Source organism: Salvelinus namaycush, chromosome 27, assembly GCF_016432855.1.
Source record: "Salvelinus namaycush isolate Seneca chromosome 27, SaNama_1.0, whole genome shotgun sequence".
Classification (NCBI taxonomy): Eukaryota; Metazoa; Chordata; class Actinopteri; order Salmoniformes; family Salmonidae; genus Salvelinus; species Salvelinus namaycush.
The window spans coordinates 22,308,201-22,327,096 of NC_052333.1; the positions used below are offsets into that span (position 1 = coordinate 22,308,201).

Consider the following 18,896-nt stretch of genomic DNA (forward strand, 5'->3'; position numbering starts at 1 on the left):
AATATTAATTCAGAGCAGATATTTAGCAGAGTTCTTTGGAAAACGTGGTCGCATAAAAAAACGGAGTAAGATTTTACCATCATTTTGTTACCAAACTTTGCATCTGCACAGTTCTTCCGGTAAATGTGTTCATGTGAAATGTTCTGTGTACATTTTCAAAGTAGTCTTTGTGCATAGAATCATATGATTTGTTAAACTTTGAAATCAACGGTTTTTGTTTGGCATACATTCTAAAGTGAAAACTCTAAGTCAAAGCGTACTTCCGTTACTGTGGAATTGCCCATCTCCAGGTTGGAAACCTTGATGGTGATCACATCCTAAGATCAAAACATAACCAGACCAGAGGCAGATATGGAGCTGCGACTGGCATGCAGGGCTTCCCTAGTCCTGGTCATACTGGCCCTGACTCTCTCAGGACAGAGGGTTGATGCTCAAAGCAGGGCAGGTAAGGGCATCAGCTGTAACTAGCTGGTTCAAATAGTATTTGTTTTCTTTCATATACTTTGAGCCACACTGAGCTTGTCTGGCTCAAAGGAACCAATGGAGTAGTCCTAAAAGAAGAAACCCTGCCCACCTGGCACTCCACACTAGCTCAATCCTCAAGAGTTAGAAAGAAAATAAATACTATTTGAACCCAAGCCTGGTTCTTACTATCTTTATGTACAGTACTAGGAATTCCTCAGGTCTGAATTCTAACATGTTACCATCCACTTCCTCTCAGGCTGTAAGAATGTGCACTATGACCTGGTGTTCATCCTGGACACATCGTCCAGTGTGGGGAAGGAGAACTTTGAGAAGATCCGCCAGTGGGTCTCCAACCTGGTGGAGTCGTTCGACGTGGGCCCGGACAAGACGCGTGTGGCCGTGGTACGCTACAGCGACCGGCCCACCACCGAGTTCAACCTGGGACGCTACCGCACCATGGACGAGGTGAAGAGGGCCGCCAGGAACATCCGCTACCTGGGAGGGAACACCATGACCGGGGACGCCATCAGCTACACCACCACCAACATCTTCACAGAGCAGGCCGGGGCCAGGCCTGCAGCCAGGGGCATCCAGAAGGTGGCTATCCTCCTGACAGACGGGAGGAGCCAGGATTACGTGTTGGAACCGTCAAAGGCGGCGGCGAAGGCCGGGGTGAGGATGTTCGCTGTGGGCATCGGGGAGGCTCTGAAGGTGGAGCTGGAGGAGATCGTTGCAGAACCTAAGAACGCTCACGTGTTCCATGTGACAGACTTCAATGCCATCGACAAGATCAGAGGGCGGCTGAGGAGACGGCTCTGTGAAAGTAAGTAACCAATCACACAGGCTCTGTGAGAGTAAGCAACCAATAACAGCCTGAGAAGGAGGCTCTGTGAGAGTAGGTTATCAGGTGTATGATTTTTCTGTGACTGCCTTTACTCTTTAGTTTGTCAGGAAACAGATTCCAGCAAGATGTCTGCATTACATACACAATCAGGATGACAGAATTGGGTTTCAAATTCCGTTGAAAATGCAGCTATTAAAATATATCCCTCTGAACGTATGTACCCTTAAAACACACTGCAATTACCTCCTTAACCATACACTCCAAAACAAACGTCTTTCCTCTCGAATAGGCCTTTCCCCTCGACTAAGCCCGCTCCTTTCTGTGCTTCCTCGTCTCTGACTGGATGTAACATGATATGTGTGAGGTGTGGGCGTTAAGCAGAGATCGACTAGTGAATTATAATTTTTGCAACAGATACATTTTTGTGGCCGCTTGCCCCAGTGACTACTGGGTAAACGTTTGGTTAAGGTTTTCGTAACGCTGGATAGCCTGAATTACTCTAACCTCAATGTCTTTTCTAGGACCCAGTTACAGTACTACACATCCTCTGACGGGGACACTTTCAGTACAAATTTGTTGCAATATTTTTGTTAGTCATTATAAATAACAACAAATATTTATTTAAAATGCCTTGACAAGAAACATTTATAAGTGCTAAAACAGTGAGGTATGTGGCCTGGGGTGGCTCTGGGCAGGTGAGGAAAGTGGAGGAGTGAGTGTGTACTGTACGTACAGGACAGGAGGTGGAAGATGGTTGGTTGGATGCTTCACACTCCACAGTTTGCATTCCCCACTAAAACTAGCTGGACTGGAAAGCAGTGTATGCCTGAAACGGAAAAATCTAAACGGGATCCTTGGGACCGCCATGCTCTGACGTCAAAGTTTACATTTACAATGGCTAATTAAAAAGGTTAAAAAGGTTAGGGCTAGGGAAAAGGCAGCACAGCATGTTTTAGAAACTTTGTGGTTAGGGTTTAGGTTAGGGACGTCCCAAGGATTCCGCGGTCACACGGCTGTACCTGATGATTAGGGCCTCGTCACGAGATAAGTGTTGGACCATCATTTTAACATAGGCTGTCTCTGAAATGCCACTCCATTGGGAACTGGTCAAAAGTAGGGCACTACGAAGGGAATAGGGTGCCATTATAGATGCACTCATTGATTCACTCACTGCTGGACAGCAACACTACAGGACAGCAACACTACAATATTGAGAGCTGTGTTTAGTGTTAACTCAGAATCATACTGTAAGCAGAGCCTCTATTCTTTACTTAAGTCAGACAGGCATCCTTGTGTAGTTAGTGATACTTTAACCACTTGAGTTTGGCAAGGTGCAAAGAGATTCATTTGGAAGCTCTTAACCCTGAGCCTTCCCTTTGAGACCACAGATTCCAATGTTCATATACCCACCTTGGACTCAATCTATAAATTCCTCACTAGTCATAATGCTTTCAGATATGCAATCTATTATGATATGAGGATAAGTGTACTCAGGGGTCACTACACAGAACTTATTTTGCCCTGGCCACAAGTTCATGGCCATCCAACATTTTTCCTTCTATAATCTCTAGGATCACCATGCTAGTGTATCTAAGAATATCAGTGGGCACCGCACAGAGTGGCCCAAGTTATTTTTGCTCTGAAAATTACAGTTCTAATGTTTCAAGTAGGTCCTAAAGAGCATTTTAGGACTTCTACATTGTATGTTTTCACCTTTTCATCAAATGTTACCAGCCCACCACTGTTAAACAAAGTGCTGGGAGAATATATATATATATATAAAAACAGAAACATTTTAACTTAACTAAACGTGAAAGGCGTGTTAGCTAAATCAAAGACTATTTAACTGCCATCATCTTTTTACTGATGAGCCGGTCTGAGGCGTCACTACAGTCCCTGGTTCGAATCCAGGCTGTATCACATCTGGCCGTGATTGGGAGTCGAGGTAGGCCGTCATTGTAAATAAGAATTCGTTATTAACTGACTTGCCTTGTTAAATAAAGGTTAAATAAAAAAAATACAGTACACACGATTTGATCAAAGTGCAACACCACTGTAGGTTTGGCTATTCCAGTGCTTTGGCTTCAGAGGATGTTGTTGATGAATGGCTTCCTAGTCTGGAAACCCAAGGAGACCCAAGGCCCATAGGACTTAGATGAAAAAAGGTTTTTGTATTTAATTAAACTTAATTTTCAATTTCATATACACTGAGTATACCAAACATTAGGAACACCGTCCTAATATTGAGTCGGTGAATAGAATCTACAAGGCGTTGAAAGCTTTCCACAGGGATCCTGGCCCATGTTGACTCCAATGCTTCAATCTTTTGTCTTGCCCATTCAACCTCAGAAATGGCACACACACACAATCCATGTCTCAATTGTCTCAAGGCTTAAAAATCTTTCTTTAACCTGTCTCCTCCCCTTCATCTATACTGATTGAAGTGGATTTAACAAGTGACATCAATAATGGATCATAGCTTTCACCTGGAATCACCTGGTCAGTATATGTCATGGAAAGAGCAGGTGTTCTTAATTATTTGTATAGTCAGTGTATATATATATATATATATATATATATATATATATATATATATATATATATATGTGTGTGTGTATATATATATATATATATATATATATATATATATATATATATATATATATATATATATATATATATATATATGTGTGTGTGTATATATATATATATATATACACACACACACACACACACACACACACACACACACACACACACACACACACACACACACACACACACACACACACACACACACACATCACCTGCTCCACTACAAGATACAAGAGCATGGACACACTTGACCTTGCATGACCTCCCATTCCACCCATGACATGGCATTTCCACTCTCAGCAGATATCTCTTTCCCAGTGGTGATACAAAAGAGCAGCGTGGCTGAATTCAAGAGAGAGATGCATTCAGAAAATAACCCAGTAGTTAATGAGCCTCAAAATGCAGATTCAGCTCAAGTTGCTGTTGCATTGTATGTTACTGCTGGTGTATTAGACCTATGAGATACCACTGGGCCCCAAAAGCAAAGAGCTCTGTCCTGCATTGCTTCCATTTTAATAACTCTGAGGTGAATCTCTAAATTATAGATGTTGGGCCACAAGGAGAGGGAGCAGCTAGCTCTGCAGTGAGCTCAGTCTCAGAGCCTCAGTTACGGCTGCATCTTAAAACACATTGACGCATAATTTTTTAAATATTTAACCTTTATTTAACTAGGCAAGTTCGTTAAGAGCAAATTCTTATTTACAATGACGGCCTAGGAACAGTGGGTTACCTGCCTTGTTCAGGGGCAGAACGACAGATGTTTACCTTGTCAGCTCGGGGATTCAATCTTGCTACCTTTCCGTTACTGGTCCAACACTCTGACCACTAGGCTACCCTGCCACATAACTATCTTTTCTAAGCTAGCATTGTAATTTTTGGCCACAATAGGTATGTAGTATTACTAAAGACCTCCTATAACCACCAGCAACTCCTCTTCCATTTATAAGTTTGGAAATGCTTAAATAAAGGAAAACTCCGCCCAAAAACTATCTTTTGGTATTTGTTGTTTCATTAGTCCATTGTTAATATGGTCCCAAACTGTTTTGCGTGTCAGAAAGTTTAAGATATATCGTTTTCAAAACACAGAAATACGTCCAGTACGATGCATCACATGTAAAAATACAAATAAAAGTTAGAAGAAAGACGTAGTCTAACAAGTTAATGCAAACTGAACAAGCAAGGACACAAACAATCACACAACATGAAGCGCATCTCAGAGAAAGAGACCACATCACATGTAGAAATGATCGTTTGCTTATTTCCTTTTCTGCCACAGTAAACAACTTATTACTAGACATGAACACCGTGACACACTAACAGTCTACCAAGGATAAACTGTCTACCTGGATTTTCCAATTATGCACTTGACTCTGCATTTACAAAGAACAAGACATGCCAAGAGTCTGAGCCATCCCTGTAAAATGGAAACCATAGTTAAGTTAAAGCCTTCCTAACTCAACAAAGTCCTTTTTATAGCTGCGATTAAAGAAAATTACAGGGTCTGATAGTACATGATTGTCAGAGACACGATCTGCTGCGCGGTTTGGGTGTCTGGCTGCTTTACGCACGCACGCGCGCACACGCACACACACACACACACACACACACACACACACACACACACACACACACACACACACACACACACACACACACACACACACACACACACACACACACACACACACACACACACACACACACACACACACACACACACACACACACACACACACACACCTCAGAGGCCTGGGACAGCCAAGTGATGCCAGTGGTGACAGAGAAGAAAGGTAACACCCCCACTCAGGGTTAGTTTACATTGGCAGAGAAGTATTTTCTATTTGTAAGAGGGAATACCCCATCCTGAATGTTCCATGTGTTGTTGCTGAAGTAACAGGTATCAATGCTGCTGGCACAATGGGATGGGGTTCTTTGTATGATGTTCAACCTGGGATGGAGACTAGTGGCTCAGTTGGAGAGGGGGTACAGTATAATGTAAATGTACTGTACATTTCTTTGCCCACCTCACTCTACTTTCCTGGAACACTGTATGGTTTGTTGTATGATGTTCATGTGCAAAAACAGGCATATTAGAGACCTCAACTCTCATTCCTTTGATCTCTATTGATCAAATCTCTGAAACAGTTGTCAGCTATGACGATTGAGAGGAGAGCAGATGCACTACCACTAAATGGTGTTGACGGTGTAGTTATTTAAATTCCTCAACATAGTTGTGTTAAGACCAGAGGAATTCAGTTTTAACTCACATTATTGGCTTTGAACCGTGATGCTACTGTATGATAAGTCGGCATCAGAGGAACTAACTGCACTTACACACTTATGATTAACAATAAATTTGGTTGTGTGTGTGTGTGTGTGTGTGTGTGTGTGTGTGTGTGTGTGTGTGTGTGTGTGTGTGTGTGTGTGTGTGTGTGTGTGTGTGTGTGTGTGTGTGTGTGTGTGTGTGAGAGAGAGAGTCTAACACAGTCACCGCTGGGGTTGGTGCATGCAGCCCTACTCCTACTGGAGCCAGAGGGAATGTATCTTCTGTCTGGGTGCAGTGTGTCTGTGTCAAATAGACTGTCTCAGATCTACAGGTAGTTTCAATGAAGGATCCCATTTCAATGGGACACTGCCTTTTTAACTCTGATCATCTAGTTAAAACTAATAAGCCTATTCAATGACAACTATGTAGCTAACAAGGTTTCTAGGATAGGTCCAAGATAGCATTCTGTAAAATATATATTTTTTCATTTCACACTGTAAACATTGATTTGTTGACTGCATGAATCCAATCATGTATTCTTGCAGCGTAAGACAAATTATAATACAAAGTGCACCTTGAATTACTGTATATGAAAGGCATAAACTATAAGATTTTCTCTTACCCCAATCTAATTCTGCTCTCTCAGACGTGCTATGCCCCAATATGAAGGTCCAACCAGACCGCTTCAAGCCCAACAGCACCAGCTATGGATTGGAAGAAGTTCCAGGTAAATACAACTTTTCTTCTCCCTTTTTTCACTAGAAACTTTTCTCAATGTTTCACATTCATCAAACAGAATGGTCAAATGCAATGTATCTTGGGTCTGACTGAAAGGATAATTGGATCTATGCAATCATGGTAAATAACAGCATCTGACAATAGGCCTGCTACACAAATACCTGTTTGTTTTTCATTATTTAAAAAAAAATGTAAGACCAGATGGTAAATGAATTGCTAAATGACTTTCTATACCTTCTCCTCTATCACTAAAGACCTTCCTTCGAGAACACAAAGGAAAAAGTATTTGAGACAAGCTAAAACATATCGATTCATTTATCCATTCGCTGGGGCAGTTTTCCATTGCTATAATGTTACAAAAAGTATCAAAGCTTGCTCCTGAAGTAGCCTACTTCCCTAGAGTTGACCCACAGACTTTCCATTCGACTACAAGAGAAGGTGGGGCGTTTTGCTAAATGAACAGAAACTATATCACTATCTATGACAACTTAAAAATTGTAATTATGGTTTAGTTCTCTATTTACTAGTTATATTAAAGGAACCTAAGCAGGTTCAGGTTCTTCTTGTGGTCTCTATTTTCAGTGGCTGTGTTTCTGAGTTTGAGAAAAGTGGAGCAGTAGTGCTTAACCAGATAGGTAGGATGTTGTCTTACAGTCTTAAGGGATCTAAGTTCCTGTCTATGCCTCCCACTCAAATTCACCATGCTAAGAGGAAAAACAGACAGGGATGGGATGTCTGACTCCTGCTACAGCCTCTGTACCTGGGGAGAGGAAACTGTCAAATCTAGTTTGAAACGCTTACAGTATCATGAAAGCAGATCAGAGAACGAGTATTGGAGTCACGACACGGAGATATCTAAATCACAGAGAACATCTAGCAGTGAGAAATGCTAGCTTTACAGGCTGTTCAAAATGCTAATTTTCACAGGGATCCTGGCCCATGTTGACTCCAATGCTTCAATCTTTTGTCTTGCCCATTCAACCTCAGAAATGGCACACACACACAATCCATGTCTCAATTGTCTCAAGGCTTAAAAATCTTTCTTTAGCCTCACAAGCTAGTGTATCAAAGCGATATGAATAATAACATACTTCAGAGTTTTACTGCTTAATCCTTTTTCCTTTACTATTCCTGAGTATTAGGATATTCACGGATTTAGGGTCAAAATTTTAACTGCCAAAACATCAATCTCTTCACTCAAAAGTCTAAGTTTTGACACCACCATGTAGTGCAAAAGGCAGGGTGGCCAATTTCATCTAGACAAGCAGTAACACCAGATTCAAATATTTAACTAATAATATGTTTCAAATAAGACTGATTAGCTGAATCAGGTGTGATACTGCTTGGCTGGAACAAAAGCCTGCACCCACACAAGCCCTTAGCAGATAAGACCGCTGGGGGAGTCCTCTAGGGCATTGTGGGACTAAGTCCTAACTCAGTCATGTGTAGCTGCATATTGAAACAGCTTTTCAGCCAAGTTCAGGTAAACCCTATCCGGGGGAGAACAGAAGTTTAACAATGTTGGTTGTAAACCTGTCTGAGAAGCTGACACACACCTGTTACTGTTCATTATCTATCCTGTGGCCTAGACACTTCACCCCTACCTACCTAATTTATATGTACATACAGTTGAAGTCGGAAGTTTACATACATCTTAGCCAAATACATTTAAACTCAGTTTTTCACAATTCCTGACATTTAATCCTAGTAAGAATTCCTTGTCTTAGGTCAGTTAGGATCACCACTTTATTTTAAGATTGTGAAATGTTAGAATAAAAGTAGAGACAATTTTTTATTTCAGCTTTTATTTCTTTCATCACATTCCCAGTTGGTCAGAAGTTTACATACACTCAATTAGTATTTGGTAGCATTTCCTTTCAATTGTTTAACTTGGGTCAAACGTTTCAGGTAGCCTTCCACAAGCTTCCCACAATAAGTTGGGTGAATTTTGGCCCATTCCTCCTGACAGAGCTGGTGTAACTGAGTCAGGTTTGTAGGTCTCCTTGCTCGCACACGCTTTTTTAGTTCTGCCCACATATTTTCTACAGGATTGAGGTCAGGGCTTTGTGATGGCCACAATAAGTTGGGTGAATTTTGGCCCATTTCTCCTGACAGAGCTGGTGTAACTGAGTCAGGTTTGTAGGCCTCCTTGCTCGCACATGCTTTTTTAGTTCTGCCCACATATTTTCTATAGGATTGAGGTCAGGGCTTTGTGATGGCCACTCCAATACCTTGACTTTGTTGTCCTTAAACCATTTTGCCACAACTTTGGAAGTATGCTTGGGGTCATTGTTCATTTGGAAGACCCATTTGTGACCAAGCATTAACGTTCTGACTGATGTCATGTTCTGTTATAATCTCCACCCGGCACAGCCAGAAGAGGACTGGCCACCCCTCATAGCCTGGTTCCTCTCTAGGTTTCTTCCTAGGTTCTGGCCTTTCTAGGGAGTTTTTCCTAGCCACCGTGATTCTACACCTGCATTGCTTGCTGTTTGGGGTTTGAGGCTGGGTTTCTGGAGAGCACTTTGTGACATCAGCTGATGTAAGAAGGGCTTTATAAATACATTTGATTGATTGATGTCTTGAGATGTTGCTTCAATATATCCATATCATTGTCCCTGCTCATGGTGCCATCTAATTTGTGACGTGCACCAGTCCCTCCTGCAGCAAAGCACCCCCACAACATGATGCTGCCACCCCCGTGCTTCACGGTTGGGATGGTGTTCTTCGGCTTGCAAGCTTCCCCCTTTTTCCTCCAAACATAAAAATGGTCATTATGGCCAAACAGTTCTGTTTTTGTTTCATCAGACCAGAGGACATTTCTCCAAAAAGTACGATCTTTGTCCCCATGTGCAGTTGCAAACCGTAGTCTGGCTTTTTTTATGGCGGTTTTGGCGCAGTGGCTTCTTCCTTACTGAGCGGCCTTTCAGGTTATGTCGATATAGAACTTGTTTTACTGTGGATATTGATACTTTTGTACCTGTTTCCTCCAGCATCTTCACAAGGTCCTTTGCTGTTGTTCTGGGATTGATTTGCACTTTTCGCACCAAAGTACATTCATCTCTAGGAGACAGAACACGTCTCCTTCCTGAGCGGTATGACGGCTGCGTGGTCCCATGGTATTTATACTTGCGTACTATTGTTTGTACAGATGAACGTGGTACCTTCAGGCATTTGGAAATTGCTCCCAAGGATGAACCAGACTTGTGGAGGTGCACATTTTTTTTTCTGAGGTCTTGGCTGATTTCTTTTGATTTTCCCATGATGTCAAGCAAAGAGGCACTGAGTTTGAAGGTAGGCCTTGAAATACATCCACAGGTACACCTCCAATTGACTGAAATCATGTCAATTAGCCTATCTGAATCTTCTAAAGCTATGGCATCATTTTCTGGAATTTTCCAAGCTGTTTAAAGGCACAGTCAACTTAGTGTATGTAAACTTCTGACCCACTGGAATTGGGGTAGAGCGAATTAAAAGAGAAATAATCTATCTGTAAAGAATTGTTGGAAAAATGACTTGTGTCCTGCACAAAGTAGATGTCCTAACTGACTTGCCAAAACTATAGTTTGTTAACAAGAAATTTGTGGAGTGGTTGAAAAATGAGTTTTAATGACTCCAACCTAAGTGTATGTAAACTTCCGACTTCAACTGTACCTCAATTACCTCGTACCCCTGCACATTGACTAGGTACTGGTATTCCTTGAATATATACAGTACCAGTCAAAAGTTAGGACACACAAACTCATTCATGGGTTTTTCTTTATTTTTACTATTTTCTACATTGTTGATTAATAGTGAAGACATCAAAACTATGAAATAACACATATATGGAATCATGTAGTAACCAAAAAAGTGTTAATCAAATCAAAATATATTTTATATTTGAGATTCTTGAAAGTAGCCACCCTTTGCCTTGATGACAGCTCTGCACACGCTTGGCATTCTCTCAGCCAGCTTCACCTGGAGTGCTTTTCCAACAGTCTTGAAGGAGCACTTGTTGGCATATGCTGAGCACTTGTTGGATGCTTTTCCTTCACTCTGCGGTCCAACTCATCCCAAACAATCTCAAATGTGTTGAGGTCAGGTGATTGTGGAGGCCAAGTCATCTGATGCAGCACTCCATCACTCTCCTCCTTGGTTAAATAGCCCTTACACAGCCTGGAGATGTTTTGGGTCATTGTCCTGTTGAAAAACAAAATGATAGTCCCACTAAGCACAAATCAAATGGGATGGCGTATCACTGCAGAATGCTGTGGTAGCCATGCTGGTTAATTGTGCCTTGAATTCTAAATAAATCACAGACAGTGTCACCAGCAAAGCACCCCCACACCTCCTCCTACATGCTTCACGGTGGGAACCACACATGCGGAGATCTTCCGTTCACCTACTCTGCGTCTCACAAAGGCATGGCGGTTGGAACCAAAAATCTCAAATGTGCTCTCATCAGACCAAAGGACAGATTTTCACCAGTCTAATGTTCATTGCTAGTGTTTCTGGGACCAAGCAAGTCTCTTTTTCTTATTAGGGTCCTTTAGTAGTGGTTTCTTTGCAGCAATTTGACCACGAAGGCCTGATTCACCAAGTCTCCTCTTAACAGTTGATGTTGAGATGTTACTTGAACTCTGTGAAGCATTTATTTGGGCTGAAAATTCTGAGGCCGGTAACTCTATGAACTCTGGGTCTTCCTTTCCTGTGGCTGTTCTCATGAGAGCCAGTTTCATCATAACGCTTGATGTTTTTTGCAGCTGCACTTGAAGAAACTTTAAAAGTTCTTGAAATGTTCCGTATTGACTGACCTTCGTGTCTTAACGTAATGATGGACTGTCTTTTCGCTTTATTTATTTGAGCTGTTCTTGCCATTATATATATATATATATATATATTTTTTTTTAAATATTTTTTTACATTTTATTTATTTAACCTTTATTTAACTAGGCAAGTCAGTTAAGAACAAATTCTTATTTAGAATACCGGCCTACCAAAAGGCAAAAGGCCTCCTGCGGGGACAGGGGCTGGGATTAAAAATAAAATAAAAATATAGTACAAAACACACATCGTGACAACAGAAACATGACAACACTACATAAAGAGAGACCTTAGACAACATAGCATGGCAGCAACACATGAAAACACAGCATGGTAGCAACACAACACATGGTACAAACATTATTGGGCACAGACAACAGCACAAAGGGCAAGAAGGTAGAGGCAACAATATATCACGCGACACAGCCACAACTGTCAATAAGAGTGTCCATGATTGAGTCTTTGAATGAAAAGATGGAGATAAAACGGTCCAGGTAGATTTATTTTTTGCAACTCGTTCCAGTTGTTATCTGCAGCAAACTGAAAAGCGGAGCGACTTGGTCTTTACCAAATAGGGCTATCTTCTGTATACCACCCCTTTCATTGGCAAGCTATAAGTGAATTATTGATACCCAGAGCTGGAAACACAGACGGCTTCCACATCATCAGATAAAAAATGGGATTGATAGACCTAACAACTAGAAACGGGCAGATGTTTTAGTAAGTGGTGTCAGGTGTGGTCACGGGACATTTCCAAGTGTCCCTAAACCTCTCCAAAGTGGCGTATGTCTGTAAATTAGATAATTCCAGTGCTAATACACATTTGTATTTCCTAAATGCAATTTTTTCTGTATAAAAACACAATTTCTACCATATCAACCTCACTCAAACATGTGGTGGTGTTATGGGTTATCCAGGGTACATTCAAGTGTCCTTTCAACCTCACCAAAGCGTCGGAATGTGGTAATTTCACTGTTTTTGCACACTGGATGTGCCTAAAAGTTATTGTTCACTATAAAAACAAAATGTCTACAAAACCAACCTCTCTCAAACATTGTGGTGGTGTCGGGACATACAGGGGATATCCAAGTGTTTTTTCAACCTCTCTGAATGTTTAGCCTAGGCATATCCAATGTATTGGTTCCACACACAAATGAACTGTTTACAAAAACAATATAAAAGCAACAGCTATACATAAAAAAATACATTAAAATGTCTTATCAAACACAAACTTGGTTACACACGTACGTGTCTTTCACTAAAAAAGGCACAAAAATAGAAATAAGCGGAACTATTTACAAATAGCATTCGTGTTCGTTTTACATCCCAGGTGTAGATGATAAGATTTCACTTTCACCTTAGCTTGTGCATGTCGTGATAGTCTTTGCAGTCCCACTCTGCCAGGAAACAAAAAGCGAACTGGCATTTCAGACAGAAGATCTGGCATTTCACCCTTTTTTCTCTCCCTGTGTTTTGTGCAATGCTTGCAGTTCTTCCTTTTCTCATGTGTGTTGGATAGTTGTGCTCACCTTGAATGGGGGGTCTTGTGATGGTTGTGATGTTGCTTTGGTTCCCCAATTCAGCCATTGCCAACACCAGCTGCTCTCAGAAGGCCAACTGGGAGAGAGTAGTTTGACCTTTTGCTTTGGCCCTCTGCTTGTTGAGAATGAAAGCATTTACTGTAGCAATGTCCACAAAGTGGAAAAAAAATCTTATACCACTTCCTGGTCTTGTGGAGGACATGAAAGAGGAACAGATAGGTCGACACCCCCCATGCTGGCATTGTAGTCCTTCGCAGAAACGGGGACATTCTTCCTTTTTCACCCTCCTTGAGACATGGTTGTTATTGAATGCCTTATGCTGTGTGGTGAGCATGGTTACTTCCCTAGTGTCCTTCCATTTCACAAAAAGCAGCTTGTTAGTTTCTTATTTTCATGAGGCCTATTACGAATGGATGTAGAACCATCAGATGGGGTGATTGACATAACAGTGGGGGGTGAAGACCTTGACCGACGGGGGCGCTTGCTGGGGAGGGGTGGCTCTCAAATCATCAAAATCCTTTACATCCTCCACTCTGTGGTGAATAAAATAAAGGGATATATTGTTGTAAGACACAGAATTAGTTGACTAAATTTACAAAACTACATTACTGTAGAGTAAAAACACCAAGCCCAAACTTTATCTGTACAGAGACTCACATAGAAGGTGTGAAGCACACACACAATGTAAACAGTAATACTTTGGAGACAAAGGCAGAGGTGAGAACCACAAATAAACAATGGCCATGAGAGTTTAGTGGCCTCTCATAAGTGACAAGGATGACACTTAAAACCGCAAACAGTGTACTAATGTGAAACATAAACAATAACTACCTTGGAATTACAGTATATAACATTGAAGTGACTTATTACATAGGCCTATGTAAACTAAATCCAAAGCATCAAAAGCAGGCAAATTATAAAAAAGGAAATACACATAGTAATTTAGCAATATAAAGTCATGAAAATTATTTACTCACAGATCTAAAAGTGTATCCAATCCTTATAGAAACAATCTTTGTCAGCCAAGTCGAAATCCTCGTTGTCCAAATCGCTCCCCTAATCCGAGTCCAACCAGTATTTTATTTAAGCTTCTATGTCGGTATACTTATTCATAGCTGCCTTCTTATTAGCTTCCTGTTCGATATTCTTAGTTTTTACATTTTTATTTTTGTCACGATCGTCATAGTGAGCGGATCAAGGTGTGAGTATAGTTCCACATATTATTAATCTCCATGAAACAAACAAAACAATAAAGAAACAACGAACCGTGAAGTCATTACGTGCACACAGGCAACTAAACACAAACAATATCCCACAAAACACAGGTGGGGAAATGGCTACCTAAATATGATCCCCAATCAGAGGCAACGATAAACAGCTGCCTCTAATTGGGACCCATATTAGCACCAACATAGAAATAGACATACTAGAACACCCCCTAGTCACGCCCTGACCTAATATACCATAGAGAACCAAGGGCTCTCTATGGTCAGGGCGTGACAATTTTCTTGAGAAGCCATCTTTTATGCTAAATCGATGAAATTAGAGCGATGAAATCTGTTTTACAATGTAATGTATTATGCTCGGTGAGTCACGTCTCTGAGCCAGGTAGCAATAGTTTGAATTACGCATAAAAGGTTCAAGGCCTTGCTTTGTCCCACCCAGGTCAACTGTATATCCCTGGAAAGCTTATATCATTGGCCACAATACTGCCAAGGTGCCATTGTAGCCAATCCCCTGTGTAATGGATGCCTACGGTGCGTAAGCAAGCGACGTCATATTTTTGATGCGCAAAGATACAGTCACTTGGTGTACATTCGATTTTGCCATTAAGTCATACATCATCAGATAACATTGACAATAGGCTAGATTTGTTCTTACCAACCTAAGGATGAATTTAATATCCTCTATGTATCTATAGCTCAAACACAGACCAAATTGAAGCTTACCTTGCAAGATGTTTGCTGTTTGGTGAAAATGTTGAGTAAAATAAAAAATATTGACTCTCGGAGCTGGTGGTAGGTCAGAGTTAGACAAATAAGACATCCTCATGATCTGTGGAGTCTCGGCTTTCGGTGTGAGTCAACGCATTCCATGTTTATTTTGTTTATGCTTCACAACGCTAACCAGAATGAAAGTAGCAGCCATCTTGAAACGAGGTAATCGGCTTGCCTTTATACATTTGTATGGCCATATATGGTGGAAAGTCACACCAAAGAAACGTTATGTTGAAGTACTGAAAATTCCACAGAAGCACATTGTTTCTGAACATTCTCTTAACTATTTGAGAACATTCCCAGTGTCAAACCAGTTAGAGAATGTTCCTAGAACATTACCAAAATTGAAATGAAATGTAACCATGTTTGAACTTTTAGGAAACATTCTGTTAAAGTAATGAAATACCAAGAAAATAACGTTTTTTGTCAAGTTCCCTAAATGTGCTGAGAATGTTCCAAAGCCAAGCATCTTTCCTGCATCATTCCCAGAAAGTTGTGTGAGGGTTGTATGCAAAATAACCATAGGACAACCATGTTCTTACCGATCTCTAAGAAACATATGGTTCTCAGAACATTATGTGTTGGCTGGGATCAAACTCCACTTGTTTAAAGTCAGAAGCCTAAAATTAGCTTTTGTATGCAGTTATGTCATGGTGCTCCAATGGAACAGTTGTGTATGCAAGTGTGCGTGCGAGTGTGAGTGTGTGTGACAGAACTGAGGTTTCCAGGGTTAGTCACCCACCATATTAACGTGGTTTGAAGAAAACACACCCTTTTAAACAACAAACAAGTCACTATGGCAATGCCAGCAGGGCCAAGGGCAGGGTGTTTACTAATGTTGCCAGTTATCCATCTGATCTGATTACCAATGCCAATGCCTATAAATACACAGCCAGTCTGGCATAATTCATGAGAAAAGTGGGTTGAATTATATTTGTAGTTTTTGTCTGCTGTAAATGTTTCTTACAGCAACTGTGTATCTGGTAGTACAGGCATCTTGAATACCCTGCTATGCTGAGTTCCTTCATAAGTTTCAGTCCAGACTGCAGACTGCTCTTCATGCAACAGAGAATCACTCTGAAGAGAGTTTTAATCAGGCTACAGTACACATTTTCTCAGTTAGATTTGAATCACATTCACCATATGTACGTAATTCAGAAGAAATATGCCTTGCGAATGTCAATACGGTATACATTGTTCAAGGGGCAGTTAAGTTTCATTATGGAGGCGGTAATGTGAGAGTGCTGCTGAAACCTACTCTGGTTCTGTAGAAACAGCCTTGAAACACACATTAGCAACAGAGGAAAAAATAACCCTAAAACATACAGGGGCCCCATAGCCGTGTCATACCACGCTGCTGGATAGCTGATCAACATTCCTCTGACCTGCTGCATCCATCTACTTCATCTCACAGCAGGGAAGTGACAACTACTCGGACAGACAGACAGGTCTCGCCCCACCCCGCCAAGAAAATGATGGTAGGGGAAACACTGGGGTAACTAGCCTGTTGGTTCTTTAACAGAGATCAGATGAGATCAGATGTCATCTGGGTGGGGAGTGGTCGAAGGAGGTACCAAACCACCCATAATCCAGCTGTGAGTTTTTTAATACCTCTGTTTTCTCTTCTGTAACCGTACTGCACTATGCAAATACTCTCCGTGCTCCATTGGCTCGCTGAGTCCCATGGCTTTAGGGATGAGCCATGGCTGTAGCACAGACCTGTAATTTGGATTGGCAGAGGATGCTGTATAATCATCATCCTCCAAAAAGTTATTCTGAACAGCCAAAGAACAGACGGCCAATGGGGCAACCTGGCTCTGTGGGGAACGCCAAAAGAGTGCAGTGACTAGGAAAAGGAAAGACACGCTGCATTCATTTGATCCGGACAGATGGCAACATCGGAGCGCTGGGCTAGGCTGCCGGTTCATCATTACACACAGTGGGGACATCATGGCCGCCAGTCTATGGTTCAATGGTTCTCTACTGACTCTTTTCAGTATTTATTCAACATGTTGGGTCTATCTTTCAACACTCAGATGTAAATGAGTTAGGCATGATGATTACTGAGTGACTTAAAGGTTTCCTCTGGCTCTGAATGGTGATGTCACCAGTCAATCTCGCCACTTGTTCAATAGGATCGCTGGATGAGACCCTATTCCTACACCAGTCTGGGCCGTGTTCAATCAAACCAGTTTAATAGCTACTTTGATGGTCAATTAGTAGGTAACCACAAACTACAAAGATAATTTCCTTCTGTCTGTAACTATTCTTTTCTCAGGTGATGACATACTGTAGGGTGGAGATCCAAAATATGCATAGTTCTACGTCACTTTAGGGGGTGAGAACTGTTTGGTATTTTGAGTGATCATTGCATGTTTTATGCTGGGATGACAAATGCCTATTTGCTAACTCCAGAATCACGAATATTACTGCTATACAATACCTTGGGATCCCTCTTTCTCTCTCTCTCTCTCCCCCCACCCCCCTAAATTAAAATGTATCTGTCTCGACGTGATAATAACGATATACAGTGCATTCAGAAAGTATTCAGACCCCTTGACTTTTTCCACATTTTGCGATGTTACAGCCTTGTTCATAAATTGATAAATATATATTTTCCCCCTCATCAATATACACACAATACCCAAAATTGACAAAGCAAAAACAAGTCTTTAGATTTTTTAGCAAATTTATACAAATAAGGAAATATCACATTTAAATAAGTATTCAGACCCTTTTCTCAGTACTTGTTGAAGCACCTTTGGCTTTTTGGGTGTGACACTGCAACCTTGGCACACCTGTATTTGGGAAATTTCTCCAATTCTTCTCAGCAGATTCTCTCAAGCTCTGTCAGGTTGGGTCGCTGCACAGATATTTTCAGGTCTCTCCAGAGATGTTAGATCGGGTTCAAGTCTGGGATCTGGCTGGGCCACTCAAGGACATTCAGAGAGTTGTCCCGAAGCCACTCCTGCATTGTCTTGGCTGTGTGCTTAGGGTTGTTGTTCTGTTGGAAGATGAACCTTCGCCCTAGTCTAAGGTCCTGAGCGCTATGAAGCAGGTTTTCATCAAGGATCTCTCTGTACTTTGCTCCTTTCATCTTCACCTCGATCCTGACTAGTCTCCCAGTCCCTGCCTCTGAAAAACAACCCCACAGTATGATGCTGCCACCACCATGCTTCACCATAGGGATGGTGCCAGATGTGATGCTTGGCATTCAGGCCAAAGAATTCAATCTAGTTTCGTCAGACCAGATAATCTTTTTTCATGGTCTGAGTCCTTTAGGTGACTTTTGGAAAACTCCATGTAGGCTGTCATGCAGGCTGTCATGCAGGCTGTCAACCATAAAGGCCTGATTGGTGGAATGCTGCAGACATGGTTAGCCTTCTGAAAGGTTCTCCCATATCCACAGAGCTCTCCAGGAGCTCTGTCAGAGTGACCATCGGGTTCTTGGTCACCTCCCTGACCAAGGCCCTTCTCCCCCGATTGCTAAGTTTTGCCGGGCGGCCAGCTCTAGGAAGAGTCTTGGTAGTTCCAAACTTATTCCACTTAAGAATGATGGAGGCCACTGTGTTCTTGGGGACCTTCAATGTTGCAGAATATTTTTGGTAGCCTTCCCCAGATCTGTGCCTCGACACAATCTACGG

The 18,896-nt window shown here is 41.5% G+C and overlaps 1 protein-coding gene across 1 annotated transcript in view; it reads left to right on the forward strand.

The window, feature by feature from the left end:
* Window positions 1-351: 351 nt before the first annotated feature.
* Window positions 352-18,896, forward strand: part of LOC120022291 (collagen alpha-1(XXII) chain-like) — a 66,170-nt gene continuing 47,625 nt past the window's right edge. Inside the window, exons 1-3 of the mRNA XM_038966193.1 lie at window positions 352-445; window positions 722-1,288; window positions 6,817-6,897. Of these exons, the coding sequence (XP_038822121.1) occupies window positions 352-445; window positions 722-1,288; window positions 6,817-6,897 (742 nt within the window). The remainder of the gene's footprint in view (window positions 446-721; window positions 1,289-6,816; window positions 6,898-18,896) is intronic.